This window comes from Triturus cristatus, chromosome 11, assembly GCF_964204655.1.
Source record: "Triturus cristatus chromosome 11, aTriCri1.1, whole genome shotgun sequence".
In the NCBI taxonomy this organism is placed as follows: domain Eukaryota; kingdom Metazoa; phylum Chordata; class Amphibia; order Caudata; family Salamandridae; genus Triturus; species Triturus cristatus.
The window spans coordinates 267329110-267353076 of NC_140594.1; the positions used below are offsets into that span (position 1 = coordinate 267329110).

General features: G+C 43.7%; 1 protein-coding gene across 4 annotated transcripts in view; it reads right to left on the reverse strand.

Annotated features, from left to right (window-relative positions):
* Positions 1-23967, reverse strand: part of LOC146783988 (solute carrier family 2, facilitated glucose transporter member 11-like) — a 422910-nt gene that overhangs the window by 107395 nt on the left and 291548 nt on the right. For all 4 annotated transcript variants that reach the window (XM_085636191.1, XM_085636190.1, XM_085636192.1 and 1 more), the window contains exons 6-7: positions 15070-15218; positions 4522-4709 (exon numbers count right to left, since the gene is read on the reverse strand). In XM_085636191.1, the coding sequence (XP_085492317.1) occupies positions 4522-4709; positions 15070-15218 (337 nt within the window). The remainder of the gene's footprint in view (positions 1-4521; positions 4710-15069; positions 15219-23967) is intronic.

Sequence of the window (23967 nt, forward strand, 5' to 3'; positions counted from 1 at the left end):
GCAAAACAGAAAAGCAGGAAAGTCTGTGGCCACCTCAATAGAAAATGTGCGGTCTGTAAATGACCACCACATCATGCCCCAGCAACATATCTAACAAAAGTTTGTGTTTAAACGTGAAATGAGAAACACTCCCGTCCCAGCCCCAATGGCAATGTCACCGATAAACCAAGAGGCTAGTCAGAGGCCACGTGTACCCCACATGTGGGCCTCACTCCAGCCCTACATGGAGCAAAGGTTTAGTCTATAAAATCAAACAAAAAACCTTTGCACAGCAGAAATGCTGAATCCACCCATTCGAAGGCGCCCCCAAGAATGACAATGAAGACAAAGGTGACACTGCAAAACAAAATACCTGCCCAGGATCACTCAATCTGAGACCAGCCTATGCCTCAAGAACACTACAGGTAGATAGAGTAGCCCACTCAAGTCACTAAGGGGCATATTATCAAGCCAGGCGATAAAATTATCGCCGCTTTAGCGGCAGAAAACTGCCGCTAAAATGGCGATAATGGGCTTGATAATATGCCCTGGAGAATTCCTATTGAAGCCCATGTTAGATGTGAAGGACATCTAACAAGAGCTTCAATTGGAATTCCATAGAGCATATTATCGAGCCCATTATCGCCGTTTTAGCTGCAGTTTTCTGTCGCTAAAGCGGCGATAATTTTATCGCCTGGCTTGATAATATGCCCCTTAATCCGCAGGTCCAGCAAAACTTTTTATCATTTTTCAGGGCCTCAAATAGTCTACCAACACTGGCTACTTTTGCCAAATGTATATACTTTTTTGCCTTACGTTTTGTATTATTTTCTCCCCTTGTCTAGAAACTGCCAGTCTGTAGAATCACTGGGTGATATTAGGTGCATCATTTTTCCCCCAGTTTACTACATGCAACTAGCACCTTAGCTGTGCCAGTCATTTGCAATACTGTTACTGTGTTCTGATGTGGTATGTGGTTTATGTAATCATTCCAAAGACCCAGGAGTACAATGCTGGGATCCTCTATGATTGGCTAGCCTAGGACCTCCTTTATTCTGCTCAATATTTCCTTCCAGTATGTCATTATTCTGGGATTCTCCTGCCACATGTGAACCATCGCCCCCACTCGCTGCTCAGAGCACGTATTGGATAATTTAGGATATATGTAGTGCAACCTCTCGGCATCAAGTGCAACTGATATAGTACCAAACGAGGTCCGTGCAGGTAACAGCGGTGGGGCCGGGTAAAGGGGGATTTCGAGGGACGATTCAGAAGGAAAATGAATTAATTATTTTAATGGGTCTCTGTTATATTTGTATAAGGCTGTTTCATACTTGTGACTGACCAATTAGTCACAGAGAATAATTATATCATTTTGTATCTTCGATTTTCATATTTACTTTTTTATTTTATAATTTCTTCTCCTCATAATTTCAGCCTGTTTTGCCATGGCATATGTCTCATTACCAGAGTAACTCCTCTAATTTTCCTTTTCCCTTTTCCTTTGACATATGCATGTCCACTTTTACTTTTTATTTCCCCGTCTCTGTTTTTTCAACTCCAATTCCTACAAGACTTGATTAACTCTCCTTTTGGTTGCTCCAACATTTAACTTCACTGGACCATATCTTTAGTTCAATTTTGACGTGGTCAATCTCCGTAGTTACCAATCTAGTAACTCTTTCATGTTCCTTGTGATGTCATTACCCCGTCAGGTTAGAGGATATTTACTCAAGTGTGACTATCATGCTGGTCACTAACGTTCCCGGGACCGCAGGGACCACTTTCTCACAGCCCTGTTTAGTAAGTACCATGTTAGGCTTGTCAGACTCCGTTTGCAACTTCCCCACACTATAGGTCTCCCCTTTGTAACCTGATATTTAATAGTACGGGCAATCCATAGGTAATACTTAATTCAGCGGCCACAGATCGTTAGTGGCCTTGTCCCTGAGATCTATCACAAGTTTACAAGGGCTTTATGCAGCACATTATGAATCTTTGTACCGTTAACTTAACTTTCCTGGTTAGTCCGATTGCTTCTTTATACTGTTCCATCATTGGGCATTGTACGCTGCCTTCCAGTTCCCGATCGCGTACCACTTATGTTAATTTTACTTGAGCGGACCCCGTAGCATGACCCATTTTAACGATTAGCACGGTAAAGTTTTACATGATCTTGCGTACTGTAGATTTCTTACATTTTGCTTTACTTCTACCTTTATTCGGATTATAGGACCACAACAAGACTACTTTGGTAAGCGCATTACTCTCTACCAATATCTATACTACATGAGAACTTTTGCTATAACCTGCTTCACAGAGTTAGTATTATGGTTGCTTTTCCATGGGGCTCCCCCCCTGTTTGGTTTGTGATGTAACTGTTTGAAATTAAACAACCTCAGTTTTAGACTGGATTCAGGTCATGAGGACAGAAGTGATATATATATGTGTATGTCTCTCTCTATGAACATGTTTTGTGACGTAACTGCCTCCATTGTAACGCTCGCAATATGAGACTGGCCTGAGGTCGTGATAACACTAGTGGTTTTTGTGTATATTTCCTTATGAACATATGGCCCATGGGATCGTCCGATACTTATGGTTTCTAATTGCCAGTTTAATTTTTATGTTATAGAACTTTTGCGATTTCTATGAAATAAGTTATAACACCTTTCTATGAGGTTTACATATCATAACTTTAACAACTTTATTTTATTTCCTTGTTCTATATTCCTTTATATCTCTTGCTACTTTTGTTCTACCCACAAATTGTTCACTTAATTAACTCTCCTTTCTTGGTGTTTCATTGCTACTTGTTTTGTACACAAACCCACACTTAATTGTATACGAACTATTGGCAATTTGGCCCTACCTGTGTCCTACAACATAACACTGTGGCTTATTGTCAATGTCAGATTTGAAAAAACCCCCGTCCAACTGGCCACCTGGGCGAAACACGTGTCGGCAGTTTTTGTGTGATTTCACTGCTGGAATGAAGAATTAAATACTGTATATCTTTCTTAAAAGCATAAAAGAACGAGTCTTGGAAATCATTATTCCTTTCACTGCAAGTGATCAACGGGCACAGACCTCTTTCTATAACTTAAGCGGCTACAATACTGGTTTCTGTGTGGGTTTCTTTTTGAATAAATATTTTTTCTTTGTCAGCTGGTCAGATGCTTCTATAAAATTGGGTTGGGACTATAAATCCTTAACCCTCAAGAGACACGGCAACTACTAATGGAAATTCTACATGAATACAGTTTCTAAAATATAATTGGCAAAATATCAATGTGTGGTCACCCCAGGTTTTTTGTCATTTGGAGAACCCTATGTTTTTGTCAGCTTTAGAACTCTGTGAACTTTACCCCTGCTAGCCAGTAGTTATGTGCCTGTGCTCCCCTTTTAACAGGGTTGAATTGACATAGTCCTAACTGTTATGCTTAACCTGCCTATTAGTCCTAGTATATGGTACAAAATGAACCAATGGTCTGGAAGTTAAATGCCACAAGTAGATTGCAGGACCTATTATGACATCCACGACAGTGGCAGTGCAAGTATGGCTTCTGCCCTGCCATTGTAGCTTGACTATAACAGTATAAATACTGTAATTCAACCTGTTAAAATGAACTCAACAGGTCAAAACCTCCCTTGTATACATTAATAAGTCACCCCAACGTAGGCAGGGTTTGTGCTATTTAGAAGTAGAACATATAGAAATGTAAAGTTAACATATCCTTACAGTGACTAGCACCCAAAAGCTATTTTCCCTGTAGGTAGGCTGGCCCATCAAGAAAACCAGAGCGCTATTTTCTCTGTAGGTAGGCTGGTCCATCAAGAAACCCAGATTTATTTATCAGCAGTCACTTTTTGTTGTATCTCTTGCTTCATGTGAAACACTCATGTTACTAGTTCTGCCCTATGTGTATACTTTTAATAAATATATATAAATAAGCAATATTTGTAGCCAGCATCCTTGTAAATTCTACTGTAAGAAGCGCTGTTTGGCATCAATATTTTCGACATTTGCTAGAAGTTTCTCATTACAGGTCTTTTTTTAGAATTTGTAAAAGAATACATTCTAGCACATACCACATGTCAATCAATAATTGTTGCTGATCTAAAATTGCTCCCATGCATGATGTTTTCTTGACAATAACATAACATGTGAGCTCTTAACATGAATTTGGGTGGAAACAAGAGTTTCTGCCAAATCAGTATTATGAGGCATGTTGTTGTAACGCAGGCAGTATTGCCTCATGCAATATTTCAGCATTTGACTCTGACAACAATTGCAGAAGAGCAAATCTTTGAGAATTTGTACCACAAAAAGGCTTGTAATTCTGCCATCACATGTGGAAATTAGTGCAGCATCACCATTTCTACATTATTCCCTATTCCACAGCTTTTCTGAACCTCCTGCCTCCACCACCCACCATGATCCTTCATCCCTGGGGTATTTCCAATTCAGTGTGCAGTATTACAGTTCAAGAATTACCACATATTTTGGGATTTGGCACCTGTACTTCATGAGATACTTACTGCGTTTATTCCGCTCAATTGCTGACCAGCAGTTATTACGATAATAGCAATGAGCTGCCATCTTATACTTCGATCTGTGAAGAGTTCCCAGGCTTTCTTTGCTTTCTCCCCATTCAAAACATACTTTTCTTTCTTTATGTCTTCCAACTCTTGCAGGTAATGCACTGGCCCATGGAATGTCTTCAGTGCTGTTCAAAGAGAAAGACATTGTTCACTCAATGGTGTCCTTTGTGGTAGGGTGACATGCTTACTTTTTTGTCCAAATATTATAATGTTTATTTATTATTGCAAAACATTTTTGCTTTTGACCTAAGTTTAGCTAAACAGAAAACTCTTTACTAAACTTACATGGTAAGAGCGGGATGAGGCGATAAACAGGTACCAACAACTCTAGCTGTGCAGAAAAGCATTAAATAAATAGTTTTGTTCACCAAAATGTTCACGAGGTTAAAACAGTGTAATTTAGATTGATAACTCTAAAACCAGCCAGTCACTAGAATATGTCATACTGGCCCAATGATTTTGGGCACCAGCCGGTTACCTTGATGTGAAGCACATTGTTGGACTTGGCCCTTTTTGCAGGGTTATCCCCAAACCTTTTGCTTATTCCTCTTATTTTTTCCTGGCCTGTTGTTGGCTATAGGACTCTGAGCACTTTACCACTGCTGATCAGAGCTAAAGTGCAAATGCTCACTGTGTAAATTGTGAACATAATTGGTTCTCCCTGATTGGCATTTTTGATTTACTTGTAAGTCCCTACTGAAGTGCACTGGGTGTGCCAGGGCCTGTAAATCAAATGCTAGTAGTGGGCCTGCAGCACTGATTCTGCTACCCACATGAGTAGCCCTGAAAAGGTATCTCAGACCAGCCACTTCAGTGTCTGTGCGTAGTTTTAAACTGCCATGTTACCTAGCAAGTGCACCCACTTGCCAGTCCCTAACCTTCCATTTTCTTACATGTAAGGCACCCCTATGGTAGGACCAAGGTACCCTCCTGGGCAGGGTGCAGTGTATGTGAAAGGTAGAACATGAACTGGTGTGTGTGACATATCCTGATAGTGAAATACTGCCAATTTCGTTTATCAGTAATGAAAGGCTATCTGTCCCATAGTATAGAATGGGAGTTACTTCGTAACATCTTACATGTTTAACTTCCCATTCGGACAAGATAGAGAAATAAAGTTTAAGCTCTCTGAACTCAGAGTTTAATTACACATTTTTAGTAGAGATGGTTTTTAAATTGTGTGTTTGAAAATACCAGTTTTAGAAAGTAAGCATTTTCTTGTTTAACCATTCCGTGTGCCTCCGCCTGTTTGTGGATTGACTGTCTGGTTTTGGAGTGACAGGAGCTGGGGATGTGCATTCACTGTAGACAGCCACAGGGGGGGGGGGGGAGTTGAGGTGTGCCTGGCCTTTCCTGGATGACTCAGAGCTGAGCTGAATGGGACTTAGTTGCATTTAGAGTAATGGGAAGAGTTTCCTTGAACCTGAATAGGGCCTGTTTCCCTTGCACAATGCTGTCTTCACTCCCAGTGGTCATACTGCACCAGTGATGACAGAACTGGCTGGGACTGGGCTCAGAGGCCCTTTCACAAAGAAGAATGGGGTTTAAGTAGTAGACCTTAAACCCCAGAACTTTAAATGACTTCAGGACTCAAAGGAACCTTTGCCAAGAGAAGAGCTGGAGAGCTGTGATGAGGTGTGCTGCCTCCTTGCTGCCTGCTGTAGGGGGGGGGATTGGCTGCTTCTGCCTGAGAAAGGAGAAAGACTGAAACTTTGCTGTGAACCTGCTTGAGAAAAAAGAATGTCCAAGGGCCTGTGTGTCCTGACCTCCTGTTCTGAAGTCTCAGGGACACAAAGACTTCACCCCCAGCTCCCCTGAACTCTAATGCTGAGAGTTCTGACCTGCCAGGAGGTGGCTATTCCAGTTGTGGGCCTCTGGAGGATGTTCCTTCTGTTGGGACCTGGAAGAAACCTAAGAGAAACAATTAAAGCTGTCTCCGACTCCATCATCACCAGCACCTGCATCCTGTTATCGAGGCACCGATAACCACCAAGGGTTATGTTATGTTAACCTTCATTTATAGCGCGCACGGCTACTCGGAAGTGTTCCGGTGCGGAAGCCAAAAGGTGAAGACAGAAGGGAGCTGATCCGGCTGGAGGATTACTGGAATAACAAAGTTTTTAAATGTTTTTTAAACAGCCTAAGGTCACCGATGTTTCGAAGTTCAAAGGGCAAGGCATTCCAAGCCATTGCCGCTCTAACAGAGAGGAAGCTGCTGCCCATTCTAGCCAGGCGGTACCTATGTACGACAGCGAGGCAGTGGCCTGTAGAGCGTAAATGTCTGGGTGGCACATAGAACGTGAAGCGTCTCCTAGGATACTGAGGCCCTACATTGTAGAGGGCACCATGGGCCAGTGTAAGAGCCTTACACAAAATTCGTTGGTCAACCGGGAGCCATTGCAGATCCCGTAGAGTCTGCCTTACGCTAGACCTGCCAGGATTGCCCAATAAAGCTCTAGCCGTCGCGTTCTGGACAATCTGCAGCTTTTTTAGCAGATATGCCGGGAGACCAATGTACAAAACATTGACATAGTCCAGACATGAAAGGATGAGAGCACGGGTCACCATTTCTTTAGCCACTTTGGGCAAGAGGGGCATTTCATTGTGCCAAAGCACACACCAGCTAATTTATTAATCTGAGGCAAAAATCTTAATTCCTCACTGAACCAAACCCCCAGATTTTTCGCCGGGCTCCCCATAGATTTAGGCAAGGGGTAACCCACCAGCCAGCTGTCCTCTCTAAAATGCGGGGGGATGGATCCATAGAGGAGCACCTCCGATTTCTCCTCGTTGCATTTCAGTTGAGCCTGCGCTAACCATTTATAAACTTCCGCAAGACAGTTTTTGGCAATGGTCGGAGAGAAATCAGTTTTCTTCCACGTGAAGAGGAGCTGGGCATCATCAGCATAAGCTATGATCTTAGCACCCAGCACCTCTGCAATGTAAATAAGGGGCGTCATATAGACATTAAACAGAAGAGGGCTCAATGTTGAGCCCTGAGGGACCACCGTAGTCAGACTTCTCGGAGTTGAGGAGAAAGGAGGCAGCCATACTTGTGTGTTCTATTGGCTAGAAAGGATTCAATCCACTTCCACACCTGACCAGAGAGGCTGATGTGAAACACATGAGGGTGACTCCACAAACTCACTGACTTCAAATCGCTTCACCGGAACTGGCGCCTCACCGCCAACGCAACCGACTTCTCCTGTCCTGGATTCAACATGTCTCCTCTTCGCTGACACAATGCTTCTCCTCCAGCCAGGGCAGCCAGGGAGCCAGCCTCGATGTCAGCACTGACGCCTCATCTCCACGATGCCATGCATTGTCATAGACTTCGTTATCCAAAGGTACTGTTTGTTTAGGGGTCCGCGTGACTCCGTGTCCGATACCGCGCACCTCACAGTCGGCACCTTACTTTGGATATATTGCTGTCACAAAGTTGTATTAGCCCCAGGTGGAGCTATTTGTTTTCTACAAACTTTATTTTTGCAATAGCTGTTCTAAAGTCATATCTTATTACCTATTGGATTTATTACAACAGCGTAAGAGCCCCAAGTGGAGCCATTTGTTTTCTACAAGCTGTATTTTTGCAATAACTGTTCTAAAGTAATATCTTATTACCTATATGTTGGATTTTTGCTGTTTTGGTCTTGTTGAGTTCAAATAAAGATACTTAATTTTTCTAAAACTGTGGTGTCTATTTGTGGTTCTATCCCTGTATTATTGTGTGTTTTGAGTACAAATACTTTACATATTGCGTTTGGGATAAGCCTGTCTGCTCATGCCAAGCTACCTAGGGGCTGAGAAAGGGTTATCTAACGTGTATATCCCCCTTACCCTGACTATAAGCAAGGGTCCCTATTTAGACAAAGGCATCTACCGCTGCCAACTACAGACTCCCATTTCTAACACACATTGTTCCTCAGAGGCTAACACTGTAGAAAGTTTTCAAAGAATAAATACATTTGTAGGAATCCTCATTCAGCAGTGTGGTCTACACAACTCAGTCCTTAGGGCAAAATATTTAGGGGGGGCATGCTTGACGGCACAGGTTTGCTCCCTTTTTACCCACATCGCACAATGGAACATTCTTCCAGAATAGCACAACTCGCTTAGCTTAGCCTTTACAATTCAAAACCACAGTTCTTCAGGAAACGTTCTTTGATTTGGTTCAGGGCTCTCTGCGGTCAGCACCCCCTTTTGGATCCACGGTTTTGCTGATTCAAAGCACACGGCAACTTGAAAAGGGCGGTTTGCCAGCAGACCCAAGTCTAAATAGTCCCATGGTCTCAGTTAAAGCATTCCCGTACTTGGACTCCTGTTTGACCAGAATGGCTCATGGTCCCATGCAATCAAATCTAGAAAAATATTGTTCATGAAAGCTACGGCTGCCTTGGCTAACTTCTCAAGGCAACTGGGCAAAAAAACACCTGTAGAACCTATCAATAAATACAAGGCTAAGTGCGTAACTACGGCGATGTATGGTGCTGGGGAATGGGGCTATTATGATAGCCAGCCCCTACAACTGGTAAATAACGCCATTTTAAGATTTGTTTTAGCTGTTCTGGATGGCTGTTCCACCTATGTATGCCACACAGAGCTGGAGTTACCTTATATATCAGACCTAATTAAAATCCAGCCAATCTTTTTATGGCCCAAGATCTGGTCTTTGAAGAAAACCACCCTTAATAGGGATAATATAAGAGATTGTCATAAATTACAATTAGCACTCAGCATACCCTGGATGAAGTATATTAAAGACTTTATGAGTGATTTAGGCCATACAGAATATTATGAACAGCTGGAATCCATGGAACACATTCATAGTAAAGACCTTAAAAGAGAGTATATGACGCTACTGGAGACGTTAAGACTATCCTCGGAAATATCAAAGTCGACTGTATATAATAATCAAATGATATTGGCTACCTATAACATACAACCTTTCCTACAATCCATGAAAGGATAGATTTGTTTGAACTCATTTTAGGTTAGGCATATTCCAACACCTAACAAGCTGCCCAGTAATTAACGATTGGTCAAGCATGCTTTGTAATTGCCCATGTGACGGTGTCACAGCAGACAATTCACAACTGCTTTTTTGTACATTTTATGAAAGCCAAAGAAAGGCCTGGATCTTCCCGATTTTAAGAACCCTTGAGTTTAGGCAATGTCACCCAGCTTTTTTATTTCTTCAGTTGCTAGCCGATAATTACACGATTCAGTCCATGGCAGTGTTTTTAAAGAAGGTGATTAGATGTTGAAAGGCCATCAATTCTTGACTTTCAGATAATGTAAATATGAATGTATTTTATGACAATTTTTAGCAGTAGGGATTCTTGTTAAAGGTTTTAATTTTTAAAGAAGATTGTTATATATCTAATTAATTTGTATATGATTTTTAGCCTGTGAACAGCAATCGTACTTTATATATGTATTCTGCTTTTATGATTTCCTTTGATGAAATCAAATAAAGCGTATTGAATTGAATTATAATACAAGATACCCCACTTCTGCAGCAAGTCAATCAGTAACATCCCCCAAAGTTCCATTGTCAAAGAGATAAAGATCCGATTGCAGCAGGCAGAGAAACAGCTTTCATTTTGCCAGCTAGCTCTGAAGTGTCAGTGAGCCATCTATAGAGTGTTCCCACACACCCACACTCCCATCGGTACTCCAGAGTGATGCAGTTCCTGTGTGTGGTGGCACCAACAACCTCACAGTGTACTTTGTTCATTAAAATGAATGAAGGCTCTGTACAACTTCTGAAGTCGGGGTGCTCGCCCTTACCTCCCAGCTCCACCTCATACCATCTAATTAATACCACCTCACTTCAAAGGAATTCAATACCTTCCTGATAACATTCTCACAGGAATACATGTTGGCTGTGGTGGACGATGAGTCTGTGTTTGGACGGGGAATGTCCCCCGCCTGGAGACCCCTAAAGGGAGTGCCCAATTGCTGGTGAATCTGGTATCCTGATTTTCACTTTGGCCTGTCATGTATGCAAGGGCAGAGGGGGTACAGTGAATTGTGATAAGAAGGAACATCCTGCATCCCAAATTGGATTGTATAGTATTGTACAGTATTTATTTCCAGCACTGGGCTGAATATTGAGTTTCTGCGAATGTTGATTAGTTGTTGAGTTTCGTGTTCTTGCCCCACACTTCCTCCTTGAGAAACTCTCCCTACCCCGAAAGTCAAGAGCAGAACAGGTTGTACTTGGCACAGTGTGCAGAGCCATAGTAGGACAGCCTGAGAATGGTGGCAAATCACTTCAACCAGGACAGTTGGGGCCCAGTAGCCCCTCAGCACTGTGTCCCAGTCTCCAACATCTAACAGGGTATGACAATCTGTCTGAACCTTTTCTTGTCCCAACAGCCTAACTGGTCATTTGCCCATTTCCCATCCTAGCTTTTGTGAGGTCATTTCTTGAGGTGAAAAAGATGCCTTTCCAAAAACACAGTCTAAAATCATGTTAAGTAAAACAAATCATGTGACAGAACTGTGAAGGAGTTGACAGAGGCCCTAGCCAAAGTATGCATATCAGTAGGCCATTACAGATGGACACGGTCCCATGTCTCAAAGTCCCAAAACTAAAGAAAGTAGGCCACGACTCATTGCAGATTTGAGTCTGGCCAGGTAATTACATTTAGGTTACAGGTTTCAGGTAGATAGCAAGTACCAAACCTAAGTTTCAACGAATCGTGAAGTTCATTATTATTTAAAAATATATTAGTTTGCCTCAAGAAACCAGAATGCAGAACAGCATTGAAATACATGCTCAATTTCATAACTGGGGAGGGGTGAAATGGTTCTTTACTCCAGCGACCACAACCTGTCCTGAGATGCAGGAAAGTGTGGCTTACACAGATTCAGTTATTCACAGCTTTGACATACCTCAGAGACAGATTAGCCCCAGAAATCCAGGAGAGGGAACTGCACTAAAGAGACAAAGGAATATTGTGCTTACAAATGATACAGATTTAGGGCTTGCATTTGGGCTTGTGTTGTATTCCCAAGGCTACAGCGCAAGCCAAAAATTCAAAAGGCAAATTAAAGAGTAAGCAAGAAAATGGTTTATAAGTGATTCCTTGAAATCTTTACAGTTCAACCATTTTTCATAATGACATATGTCAAATAAGAATGTGAATTAAAAGTAATTGTGCTAAAATTGATGGCATTTATGCAAGTTAAAACATTTAGCAAAGTTCGTTTTTATTAAAATGATTCTGTGCTAACCTTAGGGACCTGGATACAGAAGTTAAAAATATTATTAGAATCCAAACTTCTGCCATTGTGTTTTAACTAATTGTGAACACAGACTCTTATAGCACTTTCCCCAAACCAACAAGAGATAATGTTTTTACAAAAACTGCCAATTTATTAACAGACTTTTATCCCTTTTTAGGTTTCAACTGCACTGTGCATGTGCTGCCAGTGTGAAATCTATTTTATTTAATATATCTTAAAAGGGGCCTTAAATACCGCCATCCCTTCTTATCGGGCAGTCTGCTTGTCAATTTACTTTTCCTCCTTTCTATTGGTTGTAGGCATTCTTTTCCTGTTGTTCCTTGTGTATTTTTCTCTTATCAGTACTCATTCTCATCCACCACTTGTCTCTTTGATAGGTGAAAATTCTTTCATTTGCTTGTTGCACAGCGTTCATTGTTTAACTCCCTTGGCTGAACGCATTTAAATTTAAAGCATTCTTTCAAATAACATCCTTTCTTTCATACAGCATTTTCTTTGCTTTGTTAGTCGACTGCACGCATTTAAAGCATGCTTTCACAGACCTTTTTATTTGATTTCTTGGAGGACGTTTTCTGTTTGAGCATACTCCTTTCAACTAATGTTTGCCTGCTTTGTTTTGAAGCTGAGTCCTTGTAAATAATGTTTGCATGGCTTTGCGCATTTAAAGGATGCATTTTTTGAGCAACAATTTTTGTATCTAATGTTATCCTCTCCGCACACATTGTGAACGTTTTAGAGAGCTGTATGATTTATTTATTTTTGGGGCACTCTGACTTTTTTAAAGTAATGTAAGCTTATTTATTGAACACAATTTATTAAATATATTTGAGGACGCGTTTTGTATTCACTTTTTTATTTCATCACTTTGTCTTAGCTCATCACATTCATTTCAATAAAACCTCATGTCTGCTATGTGATTTTGACACAAATTCGTCATCAAACACCTACCTCCATCTATTCAAAGTCTCAGACAGAAATGTACTGTTGGGGCCACTTTAACATATGTTGATCTACAGTACTTGACATTTTTTTTAAGCCAGTCACTGTCAAAACGTTTTTCGCTTTTACAAAAGATGATAGCATCTCTTAACAGGGAAGGGACAGCCACATTGTAACACTTGTAAGAAGACTTCGTTTTCTCTTTGAAGGGAAAACAAAAACAGTACACTATTAACTTATACATTTCTGGAAACAAAAAAAGTTCTTAAACATTATTGCCTTTAGATTTTTTTGGGACAATCTGCTGCTTAGCTCAACTGCACATATTGCCCAACATTTACTGGATGTTTGCACTACAACTCGCCTACGTACCTAACTTTCCAAGATAACATATTAGAACATTGGAATGTTGGAAGCTCTATTGAAAACAATGGAGTGCTCCGGGCTTAAAATGGCTGGTATAAGCCCGGAGCTCCATCATTCCAATGTTTCTTTGTTCACAGCTCTGGCTGTGAACAAAGGCTTCAGGGAGCCTGAAGGGATTTGAATCCCCTTGCGCTCCGTGAAGGCTTTGTTTTATTTGTTAGAACATTCTGCCCTCTAGTGGCAGAATGTTCTAATAGCCTTATAGCCCTTCGTAGCAGGGCTATACCGGCTATTAATGTCCCGCTGCTTTGTTAAAGTCCCTCTCCTTCGGCTCGGGCCTTAAACACTGCAGCGGGCCTTTAATAGCCGGTATAGCCTGCTATGGCAGGTTATATTATTTAACAAGATCAATCAACTTCAATTCTTTCACATTTTTTTTTGACCACTGTTCAACTACTCTCCCGCCTCGCAACACCAAAAGCCTGCATATGGCTCTTTTGCTCACACAATATGGAAATATATCTGCTACTTCTAAATTACACAGATCCTCTTTGCCGCAAGATCACAATCTGTACCCACAAACAAATTGCAAATACTAAATTTCAGGGTGAATACACTGCCCAACAATATTTTAGCATGAAGATTATTTCTTTTACGTGCATATACCCTTCACCTACTGGGTTCCTCTTAACTCACAATTGAAGCCTGGTGGCTAGCAGCAAGCTGACTCTTTAACTAATGTGTCTGCCTACACGCATTGAAAGCCTACTTTTCTTTGTCCACTAATTTATCTTTTTAGCTTTCTTTGATCACTTTATTTTCTTTGTCCAATAATTTATTTTCTTTGGTTTTCTAGGATGAATATATTCTAATAATGTATTATTCTTTTTCGGCTGAATACATTAAACTAATATTCACATGGCTGCACACTTTGAAAGTGTGCTTTTGTTTGAGGATCAATTTCTTTTATGTAATCTTATCCTTTCAGCACGCATTTACCTGATCTCCCCAATTTATAATAAAACCAGTAACAACACAATATATTTCCTTCTTAAAAAACAAGTCCAAACACTTCAACAGACGTTCAAAAACCTATATTGCATAACTATTAACCAAACTACAACTTACACCTACAAGCAACTCATTATTAATCACATAGGCAAAACCTAATGCATTTATCAATGCTTGTTCAACATTGTCAGATCTACCAGCAAGGAAGGTTATTAACCTCAGTCTTGAGCTTTGCATTGCTTCAGCAGGAAGAGGTGAACAAGTGTCTCGGGTGCAAGGCATGAATGCATGTGTAAGTAATTTGCTCCAGAGCTGAATCTACCAGGCACCAAACCTGCTGGTAATTGCAATGTCTATTTGTTTCCATTTATATCATGCATCAAACAAACATACATCTAAGATTGTTCACATTGTTCACTCCACCATTACACTAGGCTCATCCATTTGTTTGTTATATGATACACTGTTGAGCACAAATGTAGCCATTGAAATATTGTCTTGTATATCGACTACCCAATATTATTAGATTACTATTGTGAAACTGAGTCCCATTGAGTGATTATCCCAATTACTTCTATTTTGCCTAGTTTTTCTTCAGAATGAGTGAAAAAGCTTTTCCCTTCTACTAGACAAGCCTCACTAGGATATATAGCACATTGATCTCCTAGTCATAAGTGAGTACAGGTCTAGATATAGCTGTGATTCACAATTTAAAGCACTAGTTTCATTGAGTCATTCTACAAGTGTAAAAACTGTAGTAAGTTCCTCAGATAAAGCAGTTGTTTAGATATTCATTACAAATGTAGTTCACAACTGAGCAAAATCAATTCAATTGTTTTCTACATAACACAGTTAGTTTATAGACCACTTTATGCATGCACATATAACAGACATTGTTCAGTTTTCATCCTTTACCTTTTATGCATTTTGTTTCCTCATTTCTATCAATCAGAAGGTATCTCGGACTTTCAGGAAACCAGGGAAGAATCAGCAGCTGTGCGATTGCTGGAACACTACTTGTGCACACTAAGATGGGCCAGTACATTTCCCCACCTAGAAGCTCCCTTATGAAAAAAAAGAAGAATGTAGAATTAAAGATACCAAGTATTAAATTACACCAAGCACCAACACCATTTACATTAGGAAATAATGTGTAAGGGAGTGTCTTTTCTCATGATAGTAAACCACACAAAAACTGTAAAACAGCTGTTTTATTGATTCAAGGTACAGCTCCCGTCAATGGTGAACACACTCTCCACCAGGAGCACAGAGGGTCCACCTCCATATCTTGGGGGCTATTCACAAAAATTAACTTACATGTGAGCAGTGGTGGATGGTGTCATTTCAAAGTAGTGAGGCGTAAAATTTGGGGATCAACTTTATGTAACGAGCGAGTCTGAGAAACATAATGAAATTAATGGTGGTTTTAACCCTGAGAAAATTCATGAAAAAACATAGCAACAAATGGAGCCTTGTAGAACTAATTTTAATGAAGAACTTTGAGAGAAAAGAACAAAGTATAGAGAGCAATTCGGAAGGAGAAGATTTGAAATATTTAAAAAGAAAAATCACCCCATATCTTAGTGCATTAAATATGCTCTACAGTTATTTAAGTGTGCAAATTGCAACAAGTAAGGTTTTTAATCATATTACCTGCACGCACTCTGTCGCTGCAATGCATCTGCTTGGTGATGTACTCGCATTAACAGACCATCACATCCAATCCGCCTTCACACTAGTCCCATCTCCATCAATCACCTTCTATTCCAAACAAGGCCTCAACATCTATATCTTAATGTCTCATCGGACCCTAGCACCCATTAATTAATATTGCACCTTCATGGTGGGGCCTGGCACTTCATCACAGCCCGCCTTCACCTTCAGTGTCTGTGCAGTGTGGCCCAGTACATCAATGGACACCATGTGAAGAAATAGGTACTTTGGCTGAAGACACAGCAGGGACTGCAGGTAGAGAATTGTGAACTGCACCCATCGCACTCTCCCATCGTCCTTCACTCCGGGCCCTAGCACTCCTTCTCAACTGAGGCTTGTGAATGTGGAGTGAATTTGAGAAACGCAAACACCATAATCCTGTAAAGTGGTAAAGATGTGTTGATCTGATTTAAAACTGTTCTATATAGGAGTGCCAGATGGGGTACCCCGCCACACATTGATAGAGTGCCGGTGATGTGGACTGGGCCTTAGAACTCACTGCACATAATAACTGAAGCCCATATAGTAACAAACACAGAATGCTTTGTCAACAATAATGCCAAACCAGCAGCTTCTCTTCACTCTCCCAAGGAATCCCTGCACTAGGCTGTTTACGAGAGGGAGCGGTGCTTTCAACTAACAGAGAAAGAAGAGGGCACTGCTGATGGTATAACTAGAGCTCGTCTCTACAAAGGGACCCGTTATTGTTCTTGTTTAAGACCCCATTGAGACAATAAACAACATCAGAAACTCTATGAACCTAACAAATTGAGGCCATCCACAAAACCATGTCGCGGCCCCCAGTACTCCTAAGCACAGGCCTGGATGGTCACAAAAGAAAGGCAGGTCTGTTACCAGATACGCAGAGCAGAGTTCAGGCTAAAGTTGAAATTGCCCATGGACGAAGGTTGACTGAGCATGTGGGTTGAACTAAAAGCTCCAGCACCGCAGATGCAGTGGATTTAGAAACGGATGGAAGCCATGCAGCTGGCTAAATCAGCTCGGACAGGATCCAGTTTTTGAGGAAAGGACAGTTAATGGAAGAATTATTGAACAACAAGCTTCCACCAAGAATAAACCAGGGCTACTTAATTTATGACTGCAACATAAAGGTTATAACAAGATCTTACACACAGGCGCTCACAAACACGCACCCACACAGATTTAAAAACGCACATTGCTGCAGCGTCGCACTGTCATGCACACTGACACAAACTATTCTGTTACACAAACTATCATGGCACCACACTATCATGTATGGAGAAATGTGCATGACATCTGTAGAGCTTGCCTATTTACTGTGGTTGTGCAGGCATACAGGGACCATAAATGATGATGTGCACACTTAGTATACTATATGGGCCGGAAGTCCCGTGCGTCCTCCGCCCGTTTATTTAAGCTCGTGCTACAAAGTGTGTGATTGTTTCCGGGCTATGGGACAGTCTAACGGGGAACAACTAGACTGCTACATCCCATCCCAAAACAGTGTTCAATGGAGATATCAACGATGGGTCAACATACACAGTCTTCCAGCTTCTTACTCGGCCTAGGGTTTGGTCTAAAGCTGTACCGGCATTGTGCCTCTCGCTGACCTCTCATCGGGATGGCGGCTGGCGGTGATTCCATGACCATAGGTTGTCCACCGTCCGGGGTTGGAGTGACAGTTTTGGGAACCTGGCTTTGAGTGCTGTCAGATCGTGGTGACAGACTGCCGCTTGGGGGTTCCTCATCACCTAGTCCGCTGTGGTGCAACGGCTTGGTATCGTTTAGTGGCACCTGTTTAAACTAGGAGATGTTCTGGGTGATGATCTCTCCTCCCTTCTTGGCGGTGATGGCGGTTCCGTTAATGTTCAATACTGTCCACAGTCCGGGCTCATATACTGTGCGGAATTTCCCTCCGCAGCGACGGTGGCGCACTAGGACGGTGTATCCAGGTGCTATGACCCTCGGCCGTGCTCTTCTCCGGCTGCTAGCTTTATTGTTAGTGGTTCTTCATCAAGTTTGTGCATCGACAGGATTGTATGGCTCGGGTGTCCAGTTCTCAGCCACTGGAATGGTGTCTCGCCGGGGCCATGCCAGCATGAGGGCCCACGGTGACCGTTGTGTAGTAGAGTGTGGGGTACTGCGATAGTCTCTCAAGAACCGGTGAAGCCTCATTTCTGGGTGAGATTGTTCGGCTGCTGATATCTGAAGGATTTTATTTAGTGCTCGCATGAACCGTTTTGCTTCACCATTGGCTTGAGGCCATTGTGGAGTGATTTGGTAGTGTTTGATTACTAGTTGCGTTAGCAGCTCTTTGAACTCTCCCCCTTGGAACGGTGGCCTGTTGTCGGTTTTCACGACTTAAGGTAGTCCAAACAGAGCGAATGCCTTCTTGAGCACTGGTTGCAGATGGTTGAATGATGTGGACGGTATAACCTCTACAATAGGGTACTTCGTGTAACTGTCAACTAGGACAGTGGTGACCCTTCCGTTTGGGAAGCTCCCGAAATCTAGGCTCACCCACGATCACGGGGATGGTGCTGGATCTTCTGTTATCACCGGTGCTGGTGCTTCAGGGTTGCTGGTGAGCTGGCAGGCCCAGCAATTTCTTACAACGGCATCTACGGCTGCTTCTAAACCAGGGAACCGTACCTTTTCATGCATCCGTGACTTCATTCTCACTGTACCTTGATGGCCTTCGTGTGCTAGAACGGTTGCTCGTTCGTGTAGGCCTACCGGGATGACGATCCGTGACCCTCGTAGTACAACGCCACTGTCAGTAGTGCTCAATTCGTCGTGGACCCGCCACATCTTTCCTAGCCGGTTTCGGTCTGGTTCGTTCCATCCTGTGATGCCTTGGAGGAAACCTTCCCATGACCCACTGTGTATGGCGGCTAGTACTTTTTGAAGGACTGCATCATTGTCCGTTTCTGCTTTTATCTCCTCTACGGTAAGTGCTCGTGGACAGGCCCATTGAGACAGCATGCATACATACTCCTCGGCGCGTTGTTCTTGTCTGGTGCTGCCTGGAAGAACATCTAACGGGTGCCGGGACAGAAAGTCAGCAGGATTTTTGGCTCCGTCAGTTACAATCTTGAAAGGGTGTCCGCTGATATACAGATGAAAGTGATTACAAGCCCATTTGATGGCTAGCGCTTCTCGCTCAATTTGGGAGTAACGAGCTTCGGTTGGTGTAAGCGCTTTGCTTGCGAAGGCAAGGGAAACCCACTTTACGGGCTCTATTTCTTGGTCGAGGAGTGCTCCTAATCCCACGGGGCTTGCATCCACCACTACTTCTATCCGCCGGGCAGTGTCGAAATAGGCCATGGTGATTTTGCTCAACAGGGTCGACTTTACTTTTTGGAATGCTTCTTCTTTTTCCCATTTCCACACTGCCTCCTTTTTGGTGAGAGTTCTTAAGGGTTTAGCCACAGTAGCAAGGTTCGGTATGAACCGTCCACAGTATGTGGCCATGCCCAAAAAGCTCAGAACTTCTGATGCCGTGCTGGGTGCTGGTGCTTGTTGGATAGCTTGCGACTTCCTGGGGCCCACCTGCACTCCATCTTGGCCGAATACGTAGCCAAAGAATTCAATGGACTTTTGGAAGAATTGGCATTTGTCCCGGTGTAGGGTCACACCATGGTCAACTAGGCATTGCAAAGTGGCCTTGAGGCGGCAATGGTGTTCTTCAAGTGTGGCTGAGTGAATGAGTATATCGTCACTGACATTGATGACTCCCTGAAGCTCTGACAGCATTTGCCGGACTGCATTTTGGAAAATTTCTGCTGCCGAAGATATGCCAAAGTTTAATCTTTTTTTAGCGGCGTAGCCCCAGGTGAGTTGAGAAAATCGTAATATATCTACTTTCCTCCGTCAGCTTCAACTGGTGATATCCCGCGTTGAGATCAAGTTTGGAAAACCATCGGGATCTGTTTAGATCAGCCAGTATGTCGTCGACCGTTGGGATGAAGTGTCGCTCCCGCTTGATTGCTTGATTCGGCATGCACATGTAAATGCAGAGACGTATTTTCCCTGGTTGCTTCGGTTTCTCAGCAATGACCATGGGCGACACCCATGGCGTCGGTCCCTTGATCTTTTCGATCACTCCTTGATGTTCTAGATTCTGCAGCTCTTGCTCGGCGAGTGGCCTGAGATGGAAAGGTATGCGTAGGGTGACCGGTTTTACCGCCTTATCAATGTGCAGCCTTACGGCGTTTCTCTTCATACACCCAAGACCTTTGAAGAGTTGTGGGAACAGCTCAAGTATGTCGTCAGCCTGCAGGGTCTTGACTGCGTTGGCGAACGTCACCAGACCCAGGTCTTCTGCGGTGTGGCTGCTTACTAAGATGTCTGCTTCTCGGTCTATGACGTGGAACGTCGTGGTGACCTCATGCGTGTCTGACTTGACTTGCACCATCATCTTCCCTTTTAGAGGTAACGGTTTTTGGCTTCCGTATGTCAGGATCTTCACACTTGACGGTGTTAATACAGGTTTTGGCTTCAGTTGCTTGTAGTGCTGACAGCCCATTACATTTACGGACGCTCCGGTGTCGATTAGAGCCGTCACTGGTGATCCTGCGATTTTGATGGCGCTCGTCGGTTGGGGTCTCCGTCTTCGTTTAAGATCACTTGCGAATGATATCATGTAAGCTTCAGCCTCGTCCTCCATGGATGAGTCTTCTAGGTACTGCCTCCGATTGACCGACGACTTAGCTGCTTTGGAATTGTCCGCTTCATCGAGTGATAACTGTCGCACTGCCTTGGATGGCGGTCGTCTTCCCCGGGCTCCTCTGCTTCGGGCCCCTCCTCTGCAGACGCTTGCACAGTGATTGGGGATTCCGCATTTGGAGCATGTCTGGCCTGGTGCAGGGCATTCCTCAGGTGGGTGTTCTTCATTCCCGCAGTAGCCACAGCGCGATCCACGTGAGTTTCTGGTCAGCCATCGTCCTCCGGTGCCTCTGGCTGGGGTATGTATCGCATTCGCCCGATCAATCTTTATCGTTACTGGCTTTTCTGCTTGTTGGGTAAGCGCGGCGTCCATGACTGTGGCTCTGGCATCTGAAAGTTCATGTGACCGTGCTAGGATTAGAATGTCCTCCAGGGTGATTCCTGGTTGTCGCAGTATTATTGTCCGAAGATGTTTGTTGCGGCATCCTTGGATTGCTTGGGCCCTTACTTGCTTATTTTGGTCATCGTCCGTGCAGGTACTGGCCAATTCTCGCAATGAGCGTGGAAGCATCCATAGTCTCCCCTTCTCTCTGACGTGCCTGACGGAGCATGTAACGCTCGTAATCTGGGTTAAGTTGCGGGTCAAAATGGGCATTTAATACCCTGACTGCTGCACCATAATCGTGAGGGGCACCGGTGTCCGGGAGATGCGCAAACAACTTCTATATTTCTTCCCCCCCAAAATGGAGCAATAGAGACCTTTTCACTGTGCCGTCTGTCTCACGAGTGGCGGTGAAGTTGTTTTTGAGCCTGCCAATCCAGATTGTCCACCTTGGTGACGCTGTCGCAGGATCAATGAGTTCGCGGAACGGGGGTAACGCTGTGATCTGCGCGTGTTGTGATGTGGGTTGTGCTTCTTGCTGTGCAGGGGGTGCGTTCTGTTGGGCCGCCGGCGCGGCTGTTGCAGCAGGGAGCACCATTGTGGCACCTCGGCGTTGTCAGCCTAGTGATTTTCTCTGTAAATCGTTGGCGTGCACCTCTGCTGAGAAGCGCTGTGCATTGGGCTTGTCAGGCTGCTTCAGAGACCTCTACACCAGGCGGGCTTGGAGACAGTGTCAGTATGATGGGTTGCACCTACAGCAGGCCAGCTCTCTCCTCCTCTCAGATATAAGGAAGGGGACATGCAGGGTTGCACAGTTTGCAGGCAGCAGGATATGTGCAAGGGTACCTCTCAGCACCTCCCAGCAGCAAAAAGCAACCTCGATGTACAGGGTGATTTCGGCGTGCAGTAACCACCTTGGGCCAGCAGGTGGCGTATCTTGATGAGGCAGAACGGGACAGCCAGAGTGCCCCGGCAGGACGATGTGCGCGGCGGTGTTGTGTGAAAACATAGATCTGCTCGGTAGGGCCAGCGGGCGATTTGAAGATCTCTGCCAGGTACCTGGACGATGACGATCCAGGAAGGACACAGACGCAGACACTTGCCGCCCATGTGTGGTCACCGGTGCACTGCAGGAGTCGGCGGGAGCGCGAAGATCCTCGGCGCGGGAAACAGGCACCTGGAGAGCAGATGATAGTCAGCTGCGCAAAGCGGTATGGAGACAGCATGCACTGGGCAGGGGCACCCACCCTCGTCGCCAGTGTAGAGCTTGCCTATTTACTGTGGTTGCGCAGGCATACAAGGACCATAAATGACGATGTGCACACTTAGTATGCTGTATGGGACGGAAGTCCCGTGCGACCACCGCCCGTTTATTTAAGCTCTCTGGCCACGCCTGGCCAGAGAGTGCTACAAAGTGTGTGATTGTTTCCGGGCTATGGGGCAGTCTAACGGGGAACAACTAGACTGCTACAACATCGTCATTGATTCTGTGTGTAACAGTGTACATCACAGTACATGTGATAAGCAATTTCGTGAAGTAGATGTGGGGTGTGCACTGACATGACAGGTGGACCGTCTCTAAACGCTTGCTTTGCACACAGGTAACAATAGGAAGGTACGCCCAACGAGCCTTACATTTCTCCAGGAATTGATTTAAAATTGTCAATTCAGTGGACAGTTATTACAATACACCATGCTGAAGAAAGCATTTCGAGGAGAATGTCTTACCGTAATAACACTTCTTTTTCTGCTGGACTGGTATCTCAGCGATATAAAACCATTCTATAGTTTACATTTGTGGATGCAACTGGTGAAAATTATTCTTTATTAAATAAAAATGACCTCCTTTTGACTGTGCCTGACCTGGTGCTGGTGAACTGCTTCCGAGTTCACAGAGTCCTCCGCTTCGGCTCCTACTCTGGCTGAGTCCCGAAATAACACAACAGCAACCCATCAATGCTAGCTGCTACAGGCACTGCACTGCAGAAGGCAACTTAGAAGGCAACTTAGACTGCCTTCGGCGCTAAAGAACGCACACAGTGAGAATTTCTTTAATGGCAGCGCCGCCTTCAACGTCTGATTACCACTGCAGAGAAGAGACTTGCCCGGGAAGTAGTCTCAGGTCAAGTCTGCGCAGACTCGATTTCTGCTTCCCGTCTGCCACACCCTTTCCTAACTCATCACAGGGTGAGGTCCCACCCATGCCCTGTAATGAGTTGGGAAAGGGTGGGGTGCCAAGGCTCTCCACACTCTGATTGAGGGGGAGGCTTAGCGATACCGGGCTTGTATTTCAAACGCCCGGGGCTAACTTTGCCTCCACACTATCAGGGGGTGGAGACCGGGCCCTGAAGCTAGGTCTTTGCCAAGCCTATGACCTCACAGGCTTCAGGGCTGAGAGGTTGTCAGCCCGGCAAAACAACTTCGGCTTCTTGGGCCTGCCCAGGGAGCAGCAAGCTCTGGAGAGTCATGTGATCCTGGAGAAAGTGTCAACAAGTCAATATCAGCTTCACGTTGTCCAGTGGGTTTTGGTGAGTGGGGCAGACAGTGCCTGTTTAAAATAAGAAAAATAAAGGGGGGAGTTTTCTTTAAAGCTTTATAAAACTAACTGTTTAAAACATTATGAGCAGCAGCATTGTGAATGGAACGGGGCGGAGCCCCGACGCCCTCCCGCAGAAACCGCCACTGCATGTGAGTAAATATAGAAGTGTATGTTTACTCTTACAAATTTTGGATAACTTTACTATGCTTGGCTATTCACCATTTACAAGTGTAACGTTATTTAAAAGTGGAGACTTACATGTCCCCACCACTTGAATTAGGAAGAAGAGTCAGTAAAAATGTCAAATATGACCAAAACTTTACTACTAGCAGACAATATACTGCCGTATTTGACATTCTGCACACTTGCCTGTGACCTCTACAATTGAGGAGATCTCCCTATGGGGAATTATTTAAAGTTAAATTAAAATTAATACATTTATTTTAACATTAGTTCCTATAGGGTTTTATTTTAAGTCCATACCTCCATTATTTTCTATGGGAGCATGTGGCAGTGTGAATGGCTATGA